The sequence below is a fragment of the Montipora foliosa genome, chromosome 2, assembly GCF_036669935.1.
Source record: "Montipora foliosa isolate CH-2021 chromosome 2, ASM3666993v2, whole genome shotgun sequence".
Classification (NCBI taxonomy): domain Eukaryota; kingdom Metazoa; phylum Cnidaria; class Anthozoa; order Scleractinia; family Acroporidae; genus Montipora; species Montipora foliosa.
The window spans coordinates 36,030,443-36,050,442 of NC_090870.1; the positions used below are offsets into that span (position 1 = coordinate 36,030,443).

The 20,000-nt window shown below is 39.6% G+C and overlaps 2 protein-coding genes across 3 annotated transcripts in view; one reads left to right on the top strand and one right to left on the bottom strand.

Annotated features, from left to right (window-relative positions):
- Positions 1-9,373, bottom strand: part of LOC137992959 (polyunsaturated fatty acid 5-lipoxygenase-like) — a 19,186-nt gene extending 9,813 nt beyond the window's left edge. The window contains exons 1-6 of one of the 2 annotated variants that reach the window (XM_068838569.1): positions 9,250-9,367; positions 7,726-7,929; positions 4,262-4,378; positions 2,660-2,706; positions 2,147-2,496; positions 1,142-1,286 (exon numbers count right to left, since the gene is read on the bottom strand). In XM_068838569.1, coding sequence (XP_068694670.1) covers positions 1,142-1,286; positions 2,147-2,496; positions 2,660-2,706; positions 4,262-4,326 — 607 coding nt within the window. In that variant the 5' untranslated portion in view covers positions 4,327-4,378; positions 7,726-7,929; positions 9,250-9,367. Of the gene's footprint in view, positions 1-1,141; positions 1,287-2,146; positions 2,497-2,659; positions 2,707-4,261; positions 4,379-7,725; positions 7,930-9,249 lie in introns of both variants that reach the window. The other variant, XM_068838568.1, reaches the window with a different exon arrangement.
- Positions 9,374-10,479: 1,106 nt separating this feature from the next.
- Positions 10,480-20,000, top strand: part of LOC137992961 (protein FAM227B-like) — a 24,265-nt gene continuing 14,744 nt past the window's right edge. Inside the window, exons 1-7 of the mRNA XM_068838571.1 lie at positions 10,480-10,867; positions 13,834-13,980; positions 14,463-14,521; positions 15,173-15,217; positions 17,197-17,301; positions 18,095-18,157; positions 18,629-18,664. Coding sequence (XP_068694672.1) covers positions 10,624-10,867; positions 13,834-13,980; positions 14,463-14,521; positions 15,173-15,217; positions 17,197-17,301; positions 18,095-18,157; positions 18,629-18,664 — 699 coding nt within the window. The 5' untranslated portion in view covers positions 10,480-10,623. The remainder of the gene's footprint in view (positions 10,868-13,833; positions 13,981-14,462; positions 14,522-15,172; positions 15,218-17,196; positions 17,302-18,094; positions 18,158-18,628; positions 18,665-20,000) is intronic.

A 20,000-nucleotide genomic window follows, 5' to 3' on the forward strand; every position in this document is an offset into this window, starting at 1 on the left:
GGAATAAGCACACGCAAGGCCCGTAGACGTGTTAAACGTACTGGTCGTTGATTAGATTTCTTTGACAAAAGACATTAAGGACCTTAAGATCTACGGCGATGTCGAGGACTCAGAAAACGTCACATCAAAATATAAGTCTTTCGTGATTACTTCATCTAGTTCAAGTCCGTACGGAGAAAAAGAATATAGAATGAAAGGTTCATGCTTGTAAGCTCATGTTGTCATCAAAACCTCAATTTTTTTAAAATGCGTCAAGCACGATTATTTTTCCTCTTTAAACCAATGATATTATTGTTTTGTCGCGTTGTCTTTGCAGTAGCCGTCGTCGTTTCTTACATTCCCGTTAGAGGAGGACGAGGGCGACTACGCGTACAAGTTTTCCGTTCTGAGCACGCGCACTTCGAAAAATGTTGGTTCCAAACCTTATGCGCATGCTCAGTACGGAAAACTCGTACTCGTATTCACGTGAAGTACTCGTAGTCGTTCGTTACCGTCTTCCGATCCAAAGGTCGCTATTACAAATAATCAAGATGCGACTAACTCATGCTTATGCTTGCTTCGCCAGTGAGCTTCTACTTGGAGATTCTTTGCGCCCAATGGTTTATTCCTTTCAAGTGAAGCTATGATCCTCGCAGTTATGAACGCAATTTTTGCAATTGCGTAAAGAAGCCTGAGAAATTCAGGACTTGAACCCGTGACCTCGCGATACCGGTGCGACGCTCTAACCAACTGAGCTATGAAGCCACTGACGTTGGGAGCTGGTCATTTGTGGGTTCCAATGTTCCCGTGAGGAATGAATCAACGATGAAATGATATATGATTCATTTCATATATCATAGTATAGTATTACACTACCCAAGCTTCCGCTTGTTCGGACTAATTTTCCACCAAATCAGAGATTGGCAACGATTCGGTCAAATGGAAAGAGACCTTTCGGTCCCACAGGTCAGACCAATCATATTGGACCACCTTCTAAACTAGTCCCGAATAACATCGTCGGATCAAAGCGAAACGGGCCATTCCATTTCACTTGCAACCTAAATTTCCGAACGTTTTGGCCAAACGGAAAGCGGTAATTGGCCTGAATTGGGAAAATAATTCCCGGTTAATTTATTTGGTTGGAAAATAGTACCATACTCACTTGAGTCATCTGTCACTCTGCGAAGAATCATTGTGTTGGTGCCACTGAGCCTCTGTTCGGCAAAGATGCCGTCATCTCGCCAGTCCTTGAGTATGGGGTTCAAGGTGTCTTTGTCTGACACGCTTTGACATTCGACGTTAATGTCCTGAGATTCAAATTATAAAGCAAGCATAAGTGGGCAGTACTGAGTTTGTGTGCATATTGCCTAAATCAGTTGTCGCTAGTGACAACCATCCTTGCAAATCTATTGTTGTCCTCAAAAAACATGAGGGCGATGACTTGAAGGAGTACGTAGTGCAAGCGAGACTTTAAGCTTCACAAAATAGCACTTCTGGGAATACATCACGGTTTGTTATCAGAATACGTTTTTTCCAAGAAAAATTCGAGGACTCCTCGAGATATAACTCGTGTAATACAAGTGATTATGGCTCATAAATAGCTTCATCGTTTTGTCAAACGTCGCAAACGACAACTCAGTTTTGGTATAGCCAACTGGTAGCATCGTTTTTTCTTATTTGGGTCTCTTACTTCTGTTTTGTGTATGGGAATGGCTTCTTTTCATGTAGGGGTGTTAAGTCTTGTTGCGACCTTTCTTTCCTTAGCCTTTGAAGTAAATACCTCGTTGAACACTTCATAAGATTCCGAGGCTTAACATATTCACAGCATAGTTTAGACGAATAGACCACTTTACAGTTCCGTGCTCAGTTACAAGGACTTTGCATAAAAGCAAGGCTGGAGTTGACCCTTCCCTTGATACAAATCTCACTGCTTTTCTTATGTAAATAGAAACTCGTCAGCATTACAACAACATGATTTAATCTTGATAGCCCCCCCCCCCCCCCCCCCCCCCCAACCCCAAAAAAGCGTGTTTTCTTGTTTCTCAAGATATTTTCTTTTGTTCCACTCAATCAGTTTAAACTGCCTAGAGTTCCTTCTCCGCACACACAATCTCAAACCGCTACTGGAGAAAACCTCAAATTTTACTGAGAAATCAATAAACTTTACCAAGTCTCCAGTACTGTTGCTTTTCAAGTTGCTTCTAAATGCCTTGAACATGTCTTCGTACTCCTGAAACTCCTTTATATCCACATTAAGGTGATCTTTCATCCAATTTGTTCGAAACTCCCTTATGTTCTGCAACATGGTTACGTACCCCAGGAACTCATTCTTCGTGAATGGATCTTGTTTGTGATAATTCACAAATTGTTGAATGGACATGTTTACCAACGGCGTTGGGAAGGGAGACCGTTTGGCAAGTTGAAATAATCCTTTCTGCTTCTTGAGCTCCTCTTCTCGGTAAGGGGAGCACTCTTTGGGTGAGTCCTGTGGCAAACTTACGATGCAATTTTCTTGGTCTATCAAGAGACAGAAAACCAAACCTTAAATAAATTCTTTGCATAAGAAAAGAGATGCATTCCCAAAGTACAAGTTTATGACAACAACTCTCTTTGGGGGACTCCACTAGACTTGGTCGCTGTGATGTCATTGAATTAAATATACATGTAATTCGTTGCTAACCTGAGCTCGATGTTTGTCTCTTAAGGATGTTAGTGGGCTCTTCCGCGCTGCGATATAAAAACAGAAGACAACAAAATTGAAACGCCATTCATCTAACCACTAAAATGCGATGAGATGGCAGTACCAGTCACTTTATTCCTCTTCAAGGGCTGGTTCATCTGCAAGTCTGATATTCCTTATTGAAAATAAATTTAAGATTTATAAGTTTAATTACAGTATTTAAGGAATGCTTCAGTACAAGGACGCTTAGCTATTGGACTCGAGAATCCCTACAATGTTCGACCACCAGGATATTGATATACGAGCCCGGGGAGGCCGCGGTTTGGCCTTGTGATGCCGCGACTGTTAAGGGCTACGCTCCACGTGTTCTCGAACGATAGATTGTAGGGGAATGGGGTACCTACGGTTTATCGTCCTCTTCCAAGAGAATTAATAAGGTTAACCACTTGCGAGTGTCATTCCCTCCGCGATCGAATGGTAACTAATTCAATGCTCTAAGAGTCCATCATTCAAAAACGAACCGAGTTCCAAGGCCAGTCCTTGTATATGAAAACTGCAAGTAATTAGATATAAATGCACGTCTTTTTCAACAAGCGTCACGAAGTCTACCCGCTCTTTTTACCTCAGTGTCTTGGCATGCAGACACTGGCGTTTTCGTAACCGTCGTCGTCCTTGCTTAAGCTCCCGGCTGTCATGTCGTTTGTAACGATTAAAGCCTGCAATCAGGCTCTTCCATTGAAAATGGCGCGCTGTCGAAATATAAGGGCTTGGTGACTAGTTTCGAAAGCAGCGCGCCATTTTCAAAGGAAGAGCCAATAATGATTTCTAGTCAATGTTCAAGTAACTTCATCTTTGTAACACCTCAGTTGACGGTTTTCAAATCCTTTCCTTTTCATCATCTCGCACACGATTCAAGTAAATGTAGAACAGAAAGGTCAGCCAACATATTTTGCATTGACTTTATACAGGAGCTCCTGCTTTGTACAAGTTACAACACAACGTTCACATAACATTTTCAACTTTGAACGCATCTCTTCCTGGCCATTCGTTATCAAAAGTACATAATGATAGCTGTGCTGTGCATCAAAAAAGTCCTTTATATTCAACGGAATCAGTTTTGACTTTATTTTGTGGCTGTTATCAACAGAACAGCCTACGTTGGGATTTCAGAGTGGTACTAAAAATAGTGTGATAGCGTCCCTTTAAACGTTTTAAATCGGGACGGTATGTGCCCCCGAAAGCACACTTGGCCATCAGGCCAAGATAGATAACGCTATCCACGGGATAAATCACCATCCAACGGATAAAAACTAGCAAAACCAATTGAGTTATGCGGTGGACAGTTATTTATCCAGTGGATAGCTCTATCACCGGGGCCTGGTGAACATCCCCATCGAACTTACGGTGCAAACATGATAATTTCTGTTGACTCGGGCCATTTTTCCCCAGATAACGCTTTCTCCGTTACTGACTATACCTGGCTGAATTTATGGGCAGAACGTCAAAAATTATTTATATCTTTCAACACGCTCATCCTTTTCCCTCCAGGAAATGGTATTCTCGAGGAATATCCCCCGCCGTATAACTCATAGAACGACCTACCTCTCCGTGAAGATGAACTCTTTCATGGTTACGAGAAAAAAATACATTGTCACACGAATCCACATGCTTAAGGCTCCACTCTAAAAGCGACAACTGTTGATACTTCTGTAAAAGAGACTGAAGAAAAAGAAAGATGAGATTAAACTTATAGACTCTATACCGTTGCACTACACGAGTAAAAAATAATCAACTGCAACACTTTCCCAACTTCGCCCTCTATATATAGTTTACGTCATAGAAAGTGCGGCGTACGGGGTTTTATTCACGAGTTGTTTGTACTTTCTATGTCGTGAACTGTTTATTACACATAAGACGAGAATTTTCATTAAAATAGTTTTCTGAACGCAAATTAGAAACAAAACCTCACTAACAATAGAACCAAGTTGCAAATTTCATTTAATTCAATAATAAAGTACGATTTGCACGAGATGCACGAGTGATTGGCATGGAAACGCCTTTACGCTATCGTTGATTGGCTATACTTCCACATGTGAAATAGCTGTACGCCATTCTGATTGGCTGTATAAGCCTTTTCCACATGTGAAAATAAAGCGTATAGATTTGTACAAATGAGCATTATGGAATAAAATTCTCATGTTATGTGTAATAAAAAGGAATCCAGATGGCCCCCGGATTTCAGATCCCAGCCCGGCGATCTCGTATCCCGAGTCCTCGATTCCACAGTGCTGCACAAAGGGTCCTAGATTCTATCGAAAGTTGCGGATTCTGGATTCTGGATTCTGGATTCCGGATTCCACCCTCTGGATTCCGGATTCCAAAGCATCACATTTGCTAGATTCCGGATTCCTTCACACCGGGCGAACAACTGGTATCTCAATTAAGTCAAGTCGCTTTATGCCGACGGGAAAATCTAGTATTTCAACTATAAGCAACAATACGAGTGATTGTAAGCGCAAGTGATCATCTCAGGCCCGGATTTTTCTCAGGCTTCTCTCCAACTGCTCAAGTTGCGTCCCAAACTATTTTCGCAAAATCTGAATTCCGAGTTCGTGTTTTTGTCAATGTTGTTGTTTTATATATATTAAATAGTCACAAGAGTGATTCTATTGCATCAGGCAAAGTGTGTTGGCAGTACACAGTTATTGCGAGAGAAGGTTAAAAAATTTGCTGTATATTCGTTAAGCCCGCCGCGCACTAAAGCTATCATCTTAGCAAAGTTTCTCTGTTGACTGTTAGCGAAAGCAAGTTCCCCCCCCCCCCAGGTGCCGAAAAAGGTGTACAAGTTTCCGCGAAATCAATAGAGAACTTAAGCAACAACGGCGGCCACGGCAACGAGAATGTCATCTCAAAATATAAATTCGCGCAGGAGCTCATCAAGAGGAGCCTCTATCTCCTCTAATTCGTTGAGTCAACCCTTTCCCGAGTAAATTTATTTTAGGAACAGCAGGTTTTTCCCGCGAAAAGTATCATAATTCCCTTGACGCTGAGATAGCTCTGCTTTGATCGGCTTTTACAACAGCAGGAGCTCATTAAGAGCTCCTGACAACAGTGAGCGTGCTGAATCTCCCAAGGGAGGTGTTCTATAAATAAATCTACTCGGGAAAGGGTTGACTCCAAGGCCAAGTATGGGAGATAGAGGCTCCTCTTGATGAGTTCCTGATTCGCGTTATTGTATAATCACTTCGTGACTATTTGAAAAGGTGTGGTAGAATTCCTCAAGAATGATACTGGTCCTAGATGTAAAGGTAAGGATCCTTATTTTATGAGGTTAACGCGTGCCAGTGAAATAGAGTTACTGATAAACTTGTGGCCCTCGGTGCGCATCTTTTACCCGCCCCACCCCTTCCTCCATCAATGCTCCGTGTACCGGTATTATAAGCTACAGCTACAAGGATCAGAGGAAAGTTGAAACAGATGTCAATGGAATGACACGGGTATCGAACTGGCAACCTCTAGCTCAATAGGCCGCCCGCTGACCGACTGAGGTACGCCTGGAGCGAGAGGGTTAATTAAGTCGCGTCCATAGGAGATTTGGAAAATGTTTCGCGTGGATTGTGCAGTTCATAAACGCCATGTCGTTTGCTTCGTCCCTTTATAAGCCAGGCCGCATTACCCTCCTTCTGGCTTTCCATGGTCACCTTGCTATTGCAATAGCCGACAGCATCATCATTGATCATCAGTGATCATCATCATCATCATCTCTATTTATTCAAGCAGGTCAGGTAAAAAAGACAACTATATAGCTGATGTGGACCTACTATAAAAATAAAGTAACTTAAAACTAATACTTACAGCTAATACAAAAGCAAGCGGCTTGTAAACAAGCCATTTACTTGTTTCTTTGATGTAGTTTTGACAATGATCTCAGTTAAAGAAATGTAATGCATGACGCATCCAGTTCAAAACTTCACTTTTTAGGGTTGTTTGCAACAACTGAATTTTCTTCCCATCTGCGATAATCATTCCAAGATGGCACTGCATGGCTTACTGCCCTCGCTTATTTCATTGACCATTGTCTTAACTTGATCCACAAAGTGCTACTTTGGATAATGCACTCGAAGGCTTAAAAAAAGGATTTTTTTTTTTCATAAGAACAGACTTCGCTTATTTAATTTCTCCTATTAACACAGTCATAGAACACTCGACGGAGATCCGGTGAACAGTTGTATTGATTAACAGACGAAAACTAACTGACTTCGACGAGTTTTCACAAAACCGTGAATAATCCAACCCCATACCTAGGAAAATTATTGCGTGGACCGAAATGAAGAGTAGTTTGTTCTCATCTTAAAATAAGTGATCCCACGCTGGAATATGAACTCCATAGTGTTTCAAGCGCAACTGTCCACTCGGCCACGTAATAGTCAGCGTGGTGGTAATTTTAGTTTAAAACTGCAGAAGTTACGTGTCTGCGTTTATAGAGTGCCTAGCAGGCGTTGGAAATAGAACTTCGTGGGTGCTTGGTTATCGAATTTTAACAAAAGACATTTTGACGTTGTGCTTGTTTGACAATTACAGAACACTTGACATTTTAACCCGTCGATTTTAGTAAATGTAAACGGTTAGACTTTGCGACTTTCCTTGCACAATGAACTGTTCTTTGATATTCTGAAACAAACAACCGTATGTTTTACGACAGTGGGTATGTGGAAGGCTTTTGTCAATGAAGTTGAAAAAAAAATATATGAAGAAATTAAATTCTTGAAGACATGGAAACTAAAACAGTATCAATAACCTTGTAATTGGAACAAGATTTCGTGTTTGTGAAAAGCTCCCGAGTTTAAAGAGATGAAAAGTAGGGATCGTCGTGATCGTCGTATTCATTGCTTAACATATCACAACACGAAAATAAACGCAAAAGGGCCAGCGAGCCTTGCGATTGAACTACACCACCACAGATTTTGAGACCGACTTATTTAAACTCAGCCTATTCAGCGAATGGGTCCAGTATAGTTATCATTTTACCATCTTAAACTGTATCGGTAAAAGAAACGGAAGCTCACCCTTTGTTAGGATCTACGTAGAAAGGCCTCTGATCTTGTTAAAATCAGCAGGAAATCTCCGCTCGATGCTTGAATTTAACTATCGTCATGCAAGACCAATAAAATTCGTAAAAACCAAGAGGAATGGCAGGTGTCACAGGCTGACAGCAATCAGAGCAAATATTCAGAGAATTGGACTGAAGGCATTAAACAGCTTTCGTAGATCTAAGTAAACAGATAAGAGAACTTTTTACTAAAATCGTTTAGTCAGTGACCATTTCACTCTTCTTCCTACAGAATTCCACCTGGGCCGAGCCACCTACATGACGTAAGAATGGAAGAACCTTTTGTGATCAGTTACAACGGAAAATGGGTTTTATCTAGGGTACTCCAAATCGGAAGTTAAAGGTAAAATGTCAAAGCGAAATGTTGAAGGGGAAAAAAGGTAACATCACGTAAAATACGGTTTCTGTGACGTAGCTCGAGAGTGACTACCTCTTGGTGCCATTAACACGCGTGTTCTCCTGTATAAACACAGCAAAAGGAAAACATTTATAAGAGCTGTAATCACGTGACGGTTACTGGAGGGGTACGGCAAGTGACCGTATCAAATGACATAAATGAATGTATCAATTCAAGGCTGGTATAATCTTCAACAACTGCCGCGGATTAGAGCCAAAAAGAGGTTTTGGTTTGGCTTTATAAACAGGCAAGTTGATGATCCCGTCTAGGCGAAAGAGGAGAATTGACACTGACCATGAAGGACGATAATGTTGATAGAAGTACGGTTTTGATGATTCATTGCTCGCTTATTTTTGAACACCTCAGCTGGATTCCGTTGAACCTTAAAACAACACAAACACGCAAACAGATTCGGAAGTAGAAATAAAAATCGCAATCTCACGTTTCATATCTGCGTCTCAAATATACGACATTTCATATGCGTTTGATCGTCGTCATCACTGAAAAACGCCAAAAACCTCTCGCAGCATTACATTTATTCCACCTTTTTGAGTGCTTCAGTTTGTTTCGATGGTTAGAGATTTGTCTTTTGTGCAACACTCATGACCTCTTTTCTTATTCAATCGAACTTGAAACGACAATTTTTAGCTTAGTCGCCGCAACAACCATCACAATCCGTAACATTGCATACCATCGTGACTGTGCGAAATAATTATGGAGATTACAGTTCTTCCAGTAAACTTCTTCTCTTAAATGTGCTACAATCGTGACATAATGGTAGCCGGCTCATAACGATCATACTAATTAATATACACTAGAAGTCATAAAGAGTAATCAACTTCTAAGTAAATTGGACCGGATGATGTTTGTCAAAAATAGCTAATCAACAAAGGACAGAAAAAAGATATAGATGGTTTTCACCTGACGTCACAGCAGCCATTTTGGTGCACAGAACAATAGAGAAGGAAGTCTTTTGGGAATTTGGCTCTACAGTAACGCAAAATATTGGACATAATTTGCTATTGTTTTGCGCACCAACCTGACCGTCTCATCACTTGATTGAAAACCGTCTATAAAACTCACCCCGATGAGCAATTGCATATGTGATAGTGTTGAGTTTGTCGATCCTGTAACAGAGCTTCAAAGTAATTTAATATAAATGAAAGAACTGGATTAAGCGGCAGGCTAACCAAAAAATCCTGCCAGGCCGGATTGACTAACGTCATTCGATGCTAAACGGAAATTGCATGAGAGCGCCGGAGACCATTGTTACCCAAGTTACCCGAGAGCCTAACGTCGAAAATGTTCCAACAATGACAAAAAAATCAGTCATAATCGTAATCCCAGGTACCGACCACGTTGCACAATTGTGCGGGAACTGCACACACCCTGGCAAATACCTCCAAAGTTCCCATGCCTTTGGATTGGACCCGAACTCGGAGGTCAGATCTTACGGTTCCTGGGGGGGACTCCCATATGGAACAGACGGGGATGCTCGTCGGAAATTTTGAATTTAACCCCTAAAGGAGACCATTTGGGCGTGGCTTAAGCTTTTTGTGACCCCTAAAGGAGACCAATCTGGGTGTGGTTTAAGCAAATTTTGACTCCTAAAAACAAGTTAAAAAGAAAATTTGACTTCTGTTTCTCTTCGCGTAATTCTGTGTTTCTTCGCGGAACCCTAAACGAGACATTGGCGGCTTAAAATATTGGCGCTTTGCCCTGAACACCCTAAGCGAGACCAAAATCCAAAATTTACACCCCTAAGCGAGACGACGAGCATCCCCGTCTGTTTCATATGGGTTGCCCCCCCCCCCCCCCCCCTGGGCTTACAGTCTACATCATCAGTCTTGTGGATTGAGCCTACGTACTGGCCAGAGATGGTGAAGAAGAAGAAGAAGAAGAAGAAGAAGAAGAAGAAGAAGAAGGTGATGATAAAGATGATGACTTTGACAATGATAACGATGAGGATAGTAATAATAACAGTTGTCGCCAAGAAAGAGAAAGAAATGAATAACGTTAACAATCAAGCTTCACTTTATTAATGTGTTTGGATTTTATTGCCTCCTTTTTGCTGTCCTCAGTGATGTTACAGTTACGTGATGTGAGAATGTGTTCTTGAGATGGACATTTTTTTGTCACCTGCTAATGCTTACATATAGCAATCCAACGAAAATAGCTTTGATTGCGTGAGAGACGTGAGAGAATTCGGTTGGAAAAAGCAAACGGAACTTCAGTGTCACTTCAGTGGGGGTCGAGAATGTACAGACGAGCAACCTTTTATACCAGGGAGTTGTTGCTTAGTTACCATTTTTGTTGAGAAGAAGGCCTGGTATCTCAGCAAACTTTTAAAATGATGAGAAGACAAACTTCGGAGGTGAACCACAGTTTTTTTACCAGTTAGCGATCATTAACTCCAAAAAATATGTATTGAAATAGGTTTATGGAATTATAGTTTCGATGGATCCCCGAGTACAAGTTTTTCTTGCCCAATATGAAGAGGAGGAGAAGGAGGAAAGGAAAAAACATAAGCCAAAAACTCCCGAGCCACCAAAGACTTTTGAGGAATGGCTGGAAAGGCGACCAGAAGGATTAAAGAACTGGCCTGATGAGATAGACTTTGACAAGAAGTTTGAGGTCTCTGTTGCTTCAGTAGGACTGGGAAGTTTACAGGATATAACAGATGATCTAGCATATCATGCCCGTATCCTTTGATACGTACTTTACTATCTTTACCATGGGTGCTCCATCCCAGTGTGTGGGAAGCCCGGCATGGCCGACAAAAATATAAGCATTTGTATGGGAATCCTGATAAAAGGCTGAGGCGGATAATTATACGAAAAATATTCTCAATTACAAAGCCTTACTTTATTGCCATTGTGCAGACCTGCCAACCCCTGATAAAGGAAAATCTGGAGACCCATGAAAGAAAATCTGGAGATTCGATAAAAAATAGTGAAATTCTATTTTTTTCCCGATCAAGGTTAAACAAACCCCTTTTCCATCGAGGAAAGTCATTAACAGTTTATTTAAATGTTTTATTTGTGTTCCCTGTTGCAAGAAGATGCAGCTTTCTTTGATGATTCTAATAATTTCAATTTATGGCACAAGCATTCCTCGTTAATTTCCTATTTTTATTCTGATTCAACAACTTAAATCATTTCAGAATGATCTTTCCCAAAACCTGGGAAGAATTCTGGAAATTTCGGTTTGAGGTCAAATGGAACTTGGCAATTTTTCGGAAAATCTTTTCGGAAATTGTGGACAACCTCCAAAGGTAGTCTTCTTTTTTCGTTCGGAATGGAATTTGGGAAATGCCCTTACCATTTGCGAGAATCGTTCCATTTCCAGGCCCTTTCTCACACGGATCGAGTAAATATGGATGGAATGCCGAGTAGTAAAATGGTAAGCGCCATTCTCATCCGGTTGGTCATTAAATTCAGAAAATCGCTTACCTCATGCAACTATCATTCCATCCGGTTTATTTGGCTGAATGGTAAGCACGGAAATATTCCTATGTAAAGTGTTCCCACGGTCACAATTCCACATCAAAATCAACTGACAAAGATTGAACTTTCATTTCAACCCACAATCAATGCAATGGCATTCCTGCGAGCAACCTCATGTGGTAGTTTGTTCTCTCAATTGCAAGAAAACACTTCTCGAGAGATGTGCTTTACTGATAAAGTGGCCATGGCTTTGAGCATTGGATAGTAAACTGAGCCTTACTGGGGTGGCAGACTGTAGTTCGTCAACAACAAGTGTTTTTATTCCCCTGGATCTCTCGACATGTGAGTGCATCAGTTGTCCAGTCACCGTCATGCCTCCTTTGTTTTGACAAACTTCAAAAACACATCCACGTAGCATAGAAAGATGGCTAAGAGGTCTAGTGAGAATGAAAGCGGTAGTTTACAAACTGCCTATGTCCAGTAATGCACCAAATTAGATGCACGCCCAGTTTTGACACCCAACAACAAGTGCCCCTGTTAAATCTAAGCCTTTGCTACCAGTTTTCAACAATAAGGTAAGGATAAAGGTTAGCATTATTTTCACGTTAGGGTAAATGCATTTGTTTATCCTTACTCGAGGAGCAGCATTTTGGGGGGACACTTTGTGACATTAATTTCTTGTGTCCCAAGACATGAGTGATGTTGAAGTTGGGAGAAAGCAATGGGACACTTCGTGATGATTATTAAAATCCATGTGCATCTAATTAGGGGCATTTCTAGACATATCTGACAAATTGAGGAAAATAATTAAATTCTTAAATTCTTATGTAAGTCCTGGTAATTTTGCGCCTTCATGCCACTTTAATTCGTAAACACGGACTTTGTACACACAAGGCTGTTCCCGATTGTTAACTGTAGTTATGAAACCTTTAAGGAATTAACATGCGAATTAACTTTGTTCTCGTAGGATATTTTGCTACGAATATTTTGTAGCTGGACTTACTGAAGCCAGTGAAATTTAATTTTTGGCATCTGAGAGAATACAGTTGTGTCGGGGAACCCAGGAAAATTTTAAAAATTGTAGTTGACAAACTATGGTCAGCTGCCATCCCGGTAAGGCTCAGTTTGTTATCCAACGGTTGAAGCAGTGGCCACACAAACTACTGCCTGAGCTCGCTTGCAGACGTGCTATTGCATTGATGGTGGGTTGAAATGAAAGTTCAATCTTTGTCAATTGATTCTGATGTGGAATTGTGACCACGGGAACATCGATTCTATCCAGGAATATTTGACTCGAATTGGTGGGCAGTGTAAAACCTTGAGATTTTAATAATACAGTAATACAGTGGGCAAACCCGAGAAATTGAAAAAAAATGGCTCAAATTGTGTTGGATCTGGAATTAACCACACAGGAATGAAGCTACCCACAGTGGCAATCATTTATGCTTTTTAATTGAGAATTTTTTCGTATAATTATCTTCTTAAGCCTTTTATCGGGATTCCCATACAAATCCTTATATTTTTATTGGCCATGCCGGGCTTCCCTCACACTGAGCTTGAAATCCCATTTTGAATCACCCTCTAGTTTGGATTGTAATGAGCGCGAGGGGAAGCTGTTTTCTCTTGCTTATTTACTAGTCCATTTATGCATACATGCAAACAGTAAATATTACGGGAGACAAAAGACTTATATGATGGTGCAAAGTTATATTTTGAGGTGATGTTTCTGTCGACGTTGCCGTCATAGATCGTAAAGGATGTCCCTATTGTCCCCGTCTCCACATGCAACTCCCCCTTCCCTCTCATCTCAGGCACTTTTTTGTCTCAGGGGTGTAGCATGAACTGGTCTTTTTTTCCAGAGGGTGTATTTAACTGCTGGTTGCAGGTTATTGTTTCACCACAGCTGAAACAACCCAAACCTTTACTAATGGTAACATTAGGCCTAAAAAATTTTATTTAAGCCTTAGTAATGTTAGCATTTTTGTAAAGGTTCGAGTTGTTTGACAGCTACATTTGGATAGTGAAACAGCAATGTGCAACCTGCAGTTTACACCCTCTGATTCCAGGTATAATACATGTAGTCCACTTACCTGACTAAGAGTGTATTTCCAATATTTTGAAGCACTAATAATTTAGTTGGTTTATCACTTATTCACCTTCTGAGAGACAGAAAACTGTGTTTTCTTTAACATCCAATTCCACACTTTATTTGCATGAACAGCCTTGGAAATTGGCCTGATCGATGAAGTGAACCTTAAGATACAAGAACTGGAGAAGAAACTGGATGTGTATTCCAGCCAGGTTTTGACTGTCAAAGAAAAATCACAAGGGACTGCTGTACAAACTCTTAGCCCAGCAACTCTTAAAGGTTAAAGTCAAATTAGTTTATGATACGAAGTACTTGAAGAACATTACCATATTTATTTATTTTGATTGTATATACAGTAAACACATGCATATAGGAACCTAGAATTTGAGAACCTGTTAGCCCAAAAATTTCATTTTAGACCCCCCTTACATAAGAACCAGGTTAGCCTAAAATATTAAACATGCTTATACACAGGCAACTGGAACAAATTGCACTTTAAACTGCACAAATCTTGTTCATGGTTATGAAATATAAAGGTATCAGTGTCCTCGTCAGAGGAAATCAGTCACACCATATCATAGAGTAGATATCTTTTGTGGATCCGAAATAAGAACCAATTTAAGAACCTAGATAGCCTAAAACTACATTAACTTTAAATACCATACTTCATATGCAGGATTTTTCTGTATTTAAAGTCTTGTTCATGTTCTATATATATATAATGTTACTTTAGTGAGATTTGTTTCCTTGTTCAAACACAGCATTAAGTGCAGATATTCCACCAGAAGTTATAAACAAAAAAGAAAAACATGTTCACCTGGTAAGTGTATTTTCATATTGCTACTAAGAAATTGCCGTAGATGAAAGAATATAATATTATTCTTTAGTCTTTCTCTTGACAACATGTAAACCTGACCTCATTGTACGACAAAATAAGATCTTTAGGACAGGGACAGAAGAGCCAGGGGGGTTGGGCAGCCACCCCAATATCAAGCCAAAAATTAAAAATAACAAAAATAAATAAAAAATTAAAAGTAATTAAAAAACCCATAAAACATGAAAAAAGAAAACTAGCAGAAGGAAAAACGAAAAAAAAAATGAGGAAACAGTTAAGACAAACAGATTTAAGTAAAGTATACTTTACATGTACTTATCAAGGACATCAAGTAACAAATAAGAACTAATACATCTGTCATTTTATGGTTGATCCACATTTATTTTTTTGATGTCTCGTCGAGAATGCTCAAAGTAGAATTTCCAAGCTTCAAGATTTCAAAATTTTTTGGCGGAGTTACCTGCTCCGGTGCTTGTCGGCGCTTGTTTGTTAGCCCGTCAACCCCCACACCCTCCCCTTCAGTGGAAAATACCCTCCGCTGTCCCTGCAGGACATGTGAGAGATGGAGTAGTTGGACACTGTTTTCCAGAATTTGACTGAAATATAGTAAATCAAACAGTTTCTTTGTTTACATAGTATGGAATAGAAGATGAAGAGGCCAATGTAATGAAGAGTGTTCAGGTAAATGTACCTTATCCATTTTAAGAAGCAGTAAAATAACTATGAGGAGGAGATAAGTACAGTATCAGATATTAAAGTACCCCTTTGACCAAACAATCAATTCTCATTTTTCTTTGAATTTCAAAACTATGTTAACCAAATGCTAAGCAACCAAAGTTTTAAGCCTTGATTTGAAAAAGACACCCATTTATTTTAACTGGAATTTTCCTAATTAATGGTCCGCCATTACTAACTTTAAGTTCTCAAGAGAGCTGGTTGTAGGAGAAAAAGGCTCACTAGTTTAAGAATGTTATGCATGTGTACTCCACAGAATTAATGTGCAGCATGGGAGTTTTGGCCTTTCAGACGTTTTGCACTTATAATAAGCTGCACTCACATGCTGAGATTTTAAGCTAGTGAGCCTTTGACATCACTTTTCCTTGGATCCAACCCTCTGAGATCTAATCGGTCAGTTTTGAATGTGAGGAATGGTGCACCATGAAATCCAAAACTTACACTCAAAGTAAACGGCCTTTGGATGAAAATCAAAGCTCAAGATTTTGCCAGTCAGGTGTTAGGCAAATACACTGTCAAAATCTGAAGAAGAAAAAAAGGAAGAAAAAAGGAAGTGTTTTTTTTAATCACAGGGGCACTTTAAATTTTTTAAGTGCTGATGACATTGATGATGATGATGATGATAATTAAATAGGTGATTATTGAAAATTCTATGCGCTGATTGGTTGCCGTTTATGTGATTATTATGTGATAATCGCCTAAGCAGTTTTTCAAAATGGCCGCAAGCCCTTTTGCCAAGGTGAAAAACGAAGAAATCATTTGTTTTAAAGAAAATGGATCTTTTTCAAATAATCAGGTATGTAATTATACTAAAACAATCATTCACCTCAGGCTCTGCGAATATTGGTGAATATCGGTGAGTAAAAACCTTGAGTTTGTCTCTGTTTTTATTCACAGATGTTCACCTTGCCTTCAGCAAGTTATTGTTAATTATCATGGTAATGACAATGACGACAACAATGATGATGATGATGATGATCCACTCACATTGGCATTGAAAGTGTTGGATTAAGTGCTTCACATCACATCATATAATAATTGTTCTTGTGTTCTTGAAACAACTGAGAAAACCAAATAGCGTGTGTTGTTTCACAGTCCGCCATTATACTCCCTTTCCGAACTGACTGATTGGACTTCAGAGGCTTGGATCTAGGGAAAAGAGATGTCATTTACTCACTAGCGTATAATACTCCTGTGCTGCATATTAAATAATCCGTGTACACATGCATAGCATTCTTAACTGCTGAGTCTTTGACGTCATTGTCTCCTCGATTCTGCTCTCTCAAGATTTTAAAGTTATTTATCGAGGACCATTTAATGGGAAAATTCCTGTTAAAATAACCAGGTGTCTGTTTAGTGGTTAGTTAACATAGATTTGAAATCCAAAGAAAAATATAAAATATCATTGATGTTTTGGTCATAGCAGCACTTCAAGATACTATTTCGATGAATTTAAGTTGACTTTCATACGATGCAATTCTGGGACAGTGTTATCCACAATGGCTTCCTCAATCTGTGCAGTGTGTTCTTCATGTCATTCTCAGCCTTTCCCAATATTCATTGTTTCCTTCAATCCCAACATCTCCATCAGGTCCTCTGTCCTCTTTTTTTCCATCAGTTTTGCACCACACATTGCTCTCTCAGTCCTTCTCAAAATTGCTATCAAAATTGCTAAAATCACATGATTTAATTAAGTGCGATCTCATTAATTAAATGAGATAGCAATTAATTAAATCATATGATTATTTTATGGAAATGAGTGATCTTTGGAAAGTTCGCATACAGCTCATGCAATTTGAAAACTTTCAAAACATCACAAAAGTGACCATAAATCACGAGATGCCCTCATGATCACGTTCATACTATTTCCTGTACTTATATAGTCTTTATATGAAATGATTTTTTTTCCTTTGTCATAACCGCAGTTTACATCATATCCTGGTTTCTTTCCCAATGAAGTAACCCCTTTGCCAGGGCAGCTAGAAGCTCCGCAATTGTTGAATAAAGTCACCAAAGCCCAACATTTTCCTGTGAGTTTTAAGTCCTTTGCTGAAATGTTACAATTATTATGACCTTATATTGTTATATAGCTGAATTAGTCCCCCAGCAGCGAGCGCTTTCATTGGTTACTTGGAGGTCACATGACTTCTAACAAAAAAACTGTTTCCCGCCAAAAGTCTCTGAGCGGGCAACAGTGCAAAATCTATGACGTCAGAGGGTAACAGTGCACTGTTACCCGCGAATGTTGATTGACGACCACCGTTGTTGTTGCAATTGCTTGTTTTTCTTTTTGTGCTATATAACAAATCACTTAATGACTGGTCCCTCGGGAAACAGTTAATTTTGTTTCCCTTGGCTGCACCTCGGGGAAACATTGAGATTCTCGGGAAACAAAATTAACTGTTTCCCTTGGGACCAGTCATTAAGTGTTTAATATTGTACTTGTGACTAATATTGTACTTGTGACTAATAAATTATTATACCTGAGGTGCAAATATTTCACCCACATTTACTCAGGGGTACTCAGTCGCGGATGGATGGGTATACACATCACATGTAAAGTTTTTTAAGAATAGATTAAATCTATGAACTAAAAAACTGTGAGCAATTGATTTCTCCCAAGGAAAGTGTAGGAGAAACCAGCAGTTCACAAGGTATCAGTGAACTGATCATACACCCACTAAATTCATATTAATTGCAGTTTACTTCATATGTTGGTTTAGTTTTGTGTTTGGCATTGTCTTTGTAATGTACTTTGCTCTTTGCAGTTGTTTTTCTATTTAGCTGAAAACGTGAGGGAAACTATTTTTTTCTGATTGACAGTCAGTGTTTAGAAAGCGATGGAAAAAGCTTTTCTTATCAGAAGAATCCGTGATCCTCTTGCAGGTAAAAGTAACATTGCTTCTGTGTACCTTCAATGATACGCTACACGGGCACTTGTGGTTGAAACGTTGGCTGGCTACATTGTACAACCTTTTCCTTTTTGTTTCGAGAGAGAGTTGAGGCCGCGAGTTGCGTGTTCGCGGGTGGGAAATCCACGCGACACGAGTCAGCCCGCGCGAAATGAAGTATATATTGAGGGACTTTTTCGTCCGGTTCGTCCAGTAGTTTTCGACTCTCACGCGTAACAAACTTGTCTAGTGCGTCTACCCATGGACTTGAACTTTGATAGGCCAAGAGAACCAACAACCAGCAAACAAAGTCGTAATATAGAATCTGGCGGCATGTATATTTGAAAGTGGAAAGTTGTTTTCATTACTTTATCAGTCCCTTCTACAGGAAATGTACATGTACGGTGTTGTCAGTACATCACATTAATTTTATCTTAATAATATTAAATGATTTGTCAATTTGCAGGATACTTTCTGGTGGTTCTTTTTGGAAAAGTTCCAGGTTAGTACTAGTAAGACAGGCTGATCTTGATGGTTCTGATGTTGAAAGTAGTACTGATCACTGACAAAATCCTATTGATCACAGCTTCTTGGGACGGGAGCGAATTGAATTTTGTCCTTCACCTAATCACTAATCGAAACGGGTAGTCGTTACAAGGCATAATTATGTCTCAATTGAACATATATGATAGGACAGATCCCACAATACGAATAATGACAGTAAAAAGCAAAAGCAAAATGAAGCAAATATGGGGAGAGCTAGTATAGTTAAATCTAAAATTTACTCATTTGCTTGACAATCAGTTCAGGTTCTAAATATTGATCTTCTCTCTCCAAAATCTGCGGCTTGTGTGGTGTTTGTGAAAGGCTATATTATTATTATTATAATTGTTTTTGCTCATAAGAAACAAGTAAGCAAGAGTGAATTTTATCTTTGGCAAAACGTTGTAAAAAAAAGTGTTTAGAAGCGTTAATGAAAACAAGTACTTAGCCGGTGGGAAACATGGAATAGAGAAAGTCAGTCCGATCAATATCCATGAGCAGATCAACACCTTTAAGAAATGACAAGGAAAGTTAAGGCCCAGCGAGACGGCTTCAACATTTGCTTCAACATCCTTTCGATTTTGTTGAACAGCGATGGTCAAACAGTTTGCCCTTCCCCCCCCTCCCCTATCAACTGTGTTGAAACATGTTGAATCGAAGGTTCGTGTAGATGTTGAACGGGTTTAAAAGCCTTTGTTTGAACTTTAGGCGCGGGAAAACAGCGAAAAAAGAAATCTGGCAAGCGATCTCCTCTATCCTCTAGATATTAGGGATGTTAAGATCTTAGAAGGCGGCGTCAACAGGAACGCAATTTGAAATCATTATTCCAGTTGTTTAACTTCAGCAAACAATCCGAACTATTACTAAGGAAATAAACACGAAGGAACGGTATCGAAACGAAGAACTATAATTTAAATTCGCTCTTTTCTGCACACGTTTTCCATAAAACGTGAGATTTGGTCATTTCAGGTCGCAGTTTTGCGGAAAACTGACGGGAGATAAATAAACAGTTCTTTGAAACGCCCACGAGTTTTGCTTATAAAATGCTATTGTTTTAGTAGCATTCTCGTGGACGTCGCCATCGGTCGGCCCTATGTTCCAGCGTAATGACTCGTCTGCTTTGTTGGCCGTCGTTTCGAAGCCGCCGCTTTCATACTGAACACTTTTCTAGTGGTAAAATAGCTGAATAAGGGCCGATTTACTCCTACGTTACGATTTTTGTCGCATGCGACAAGCTTACGACAGGCTTACGACACGAATTGTAGGTCAAAAACTGAAAAATGTTGTAGCATTTT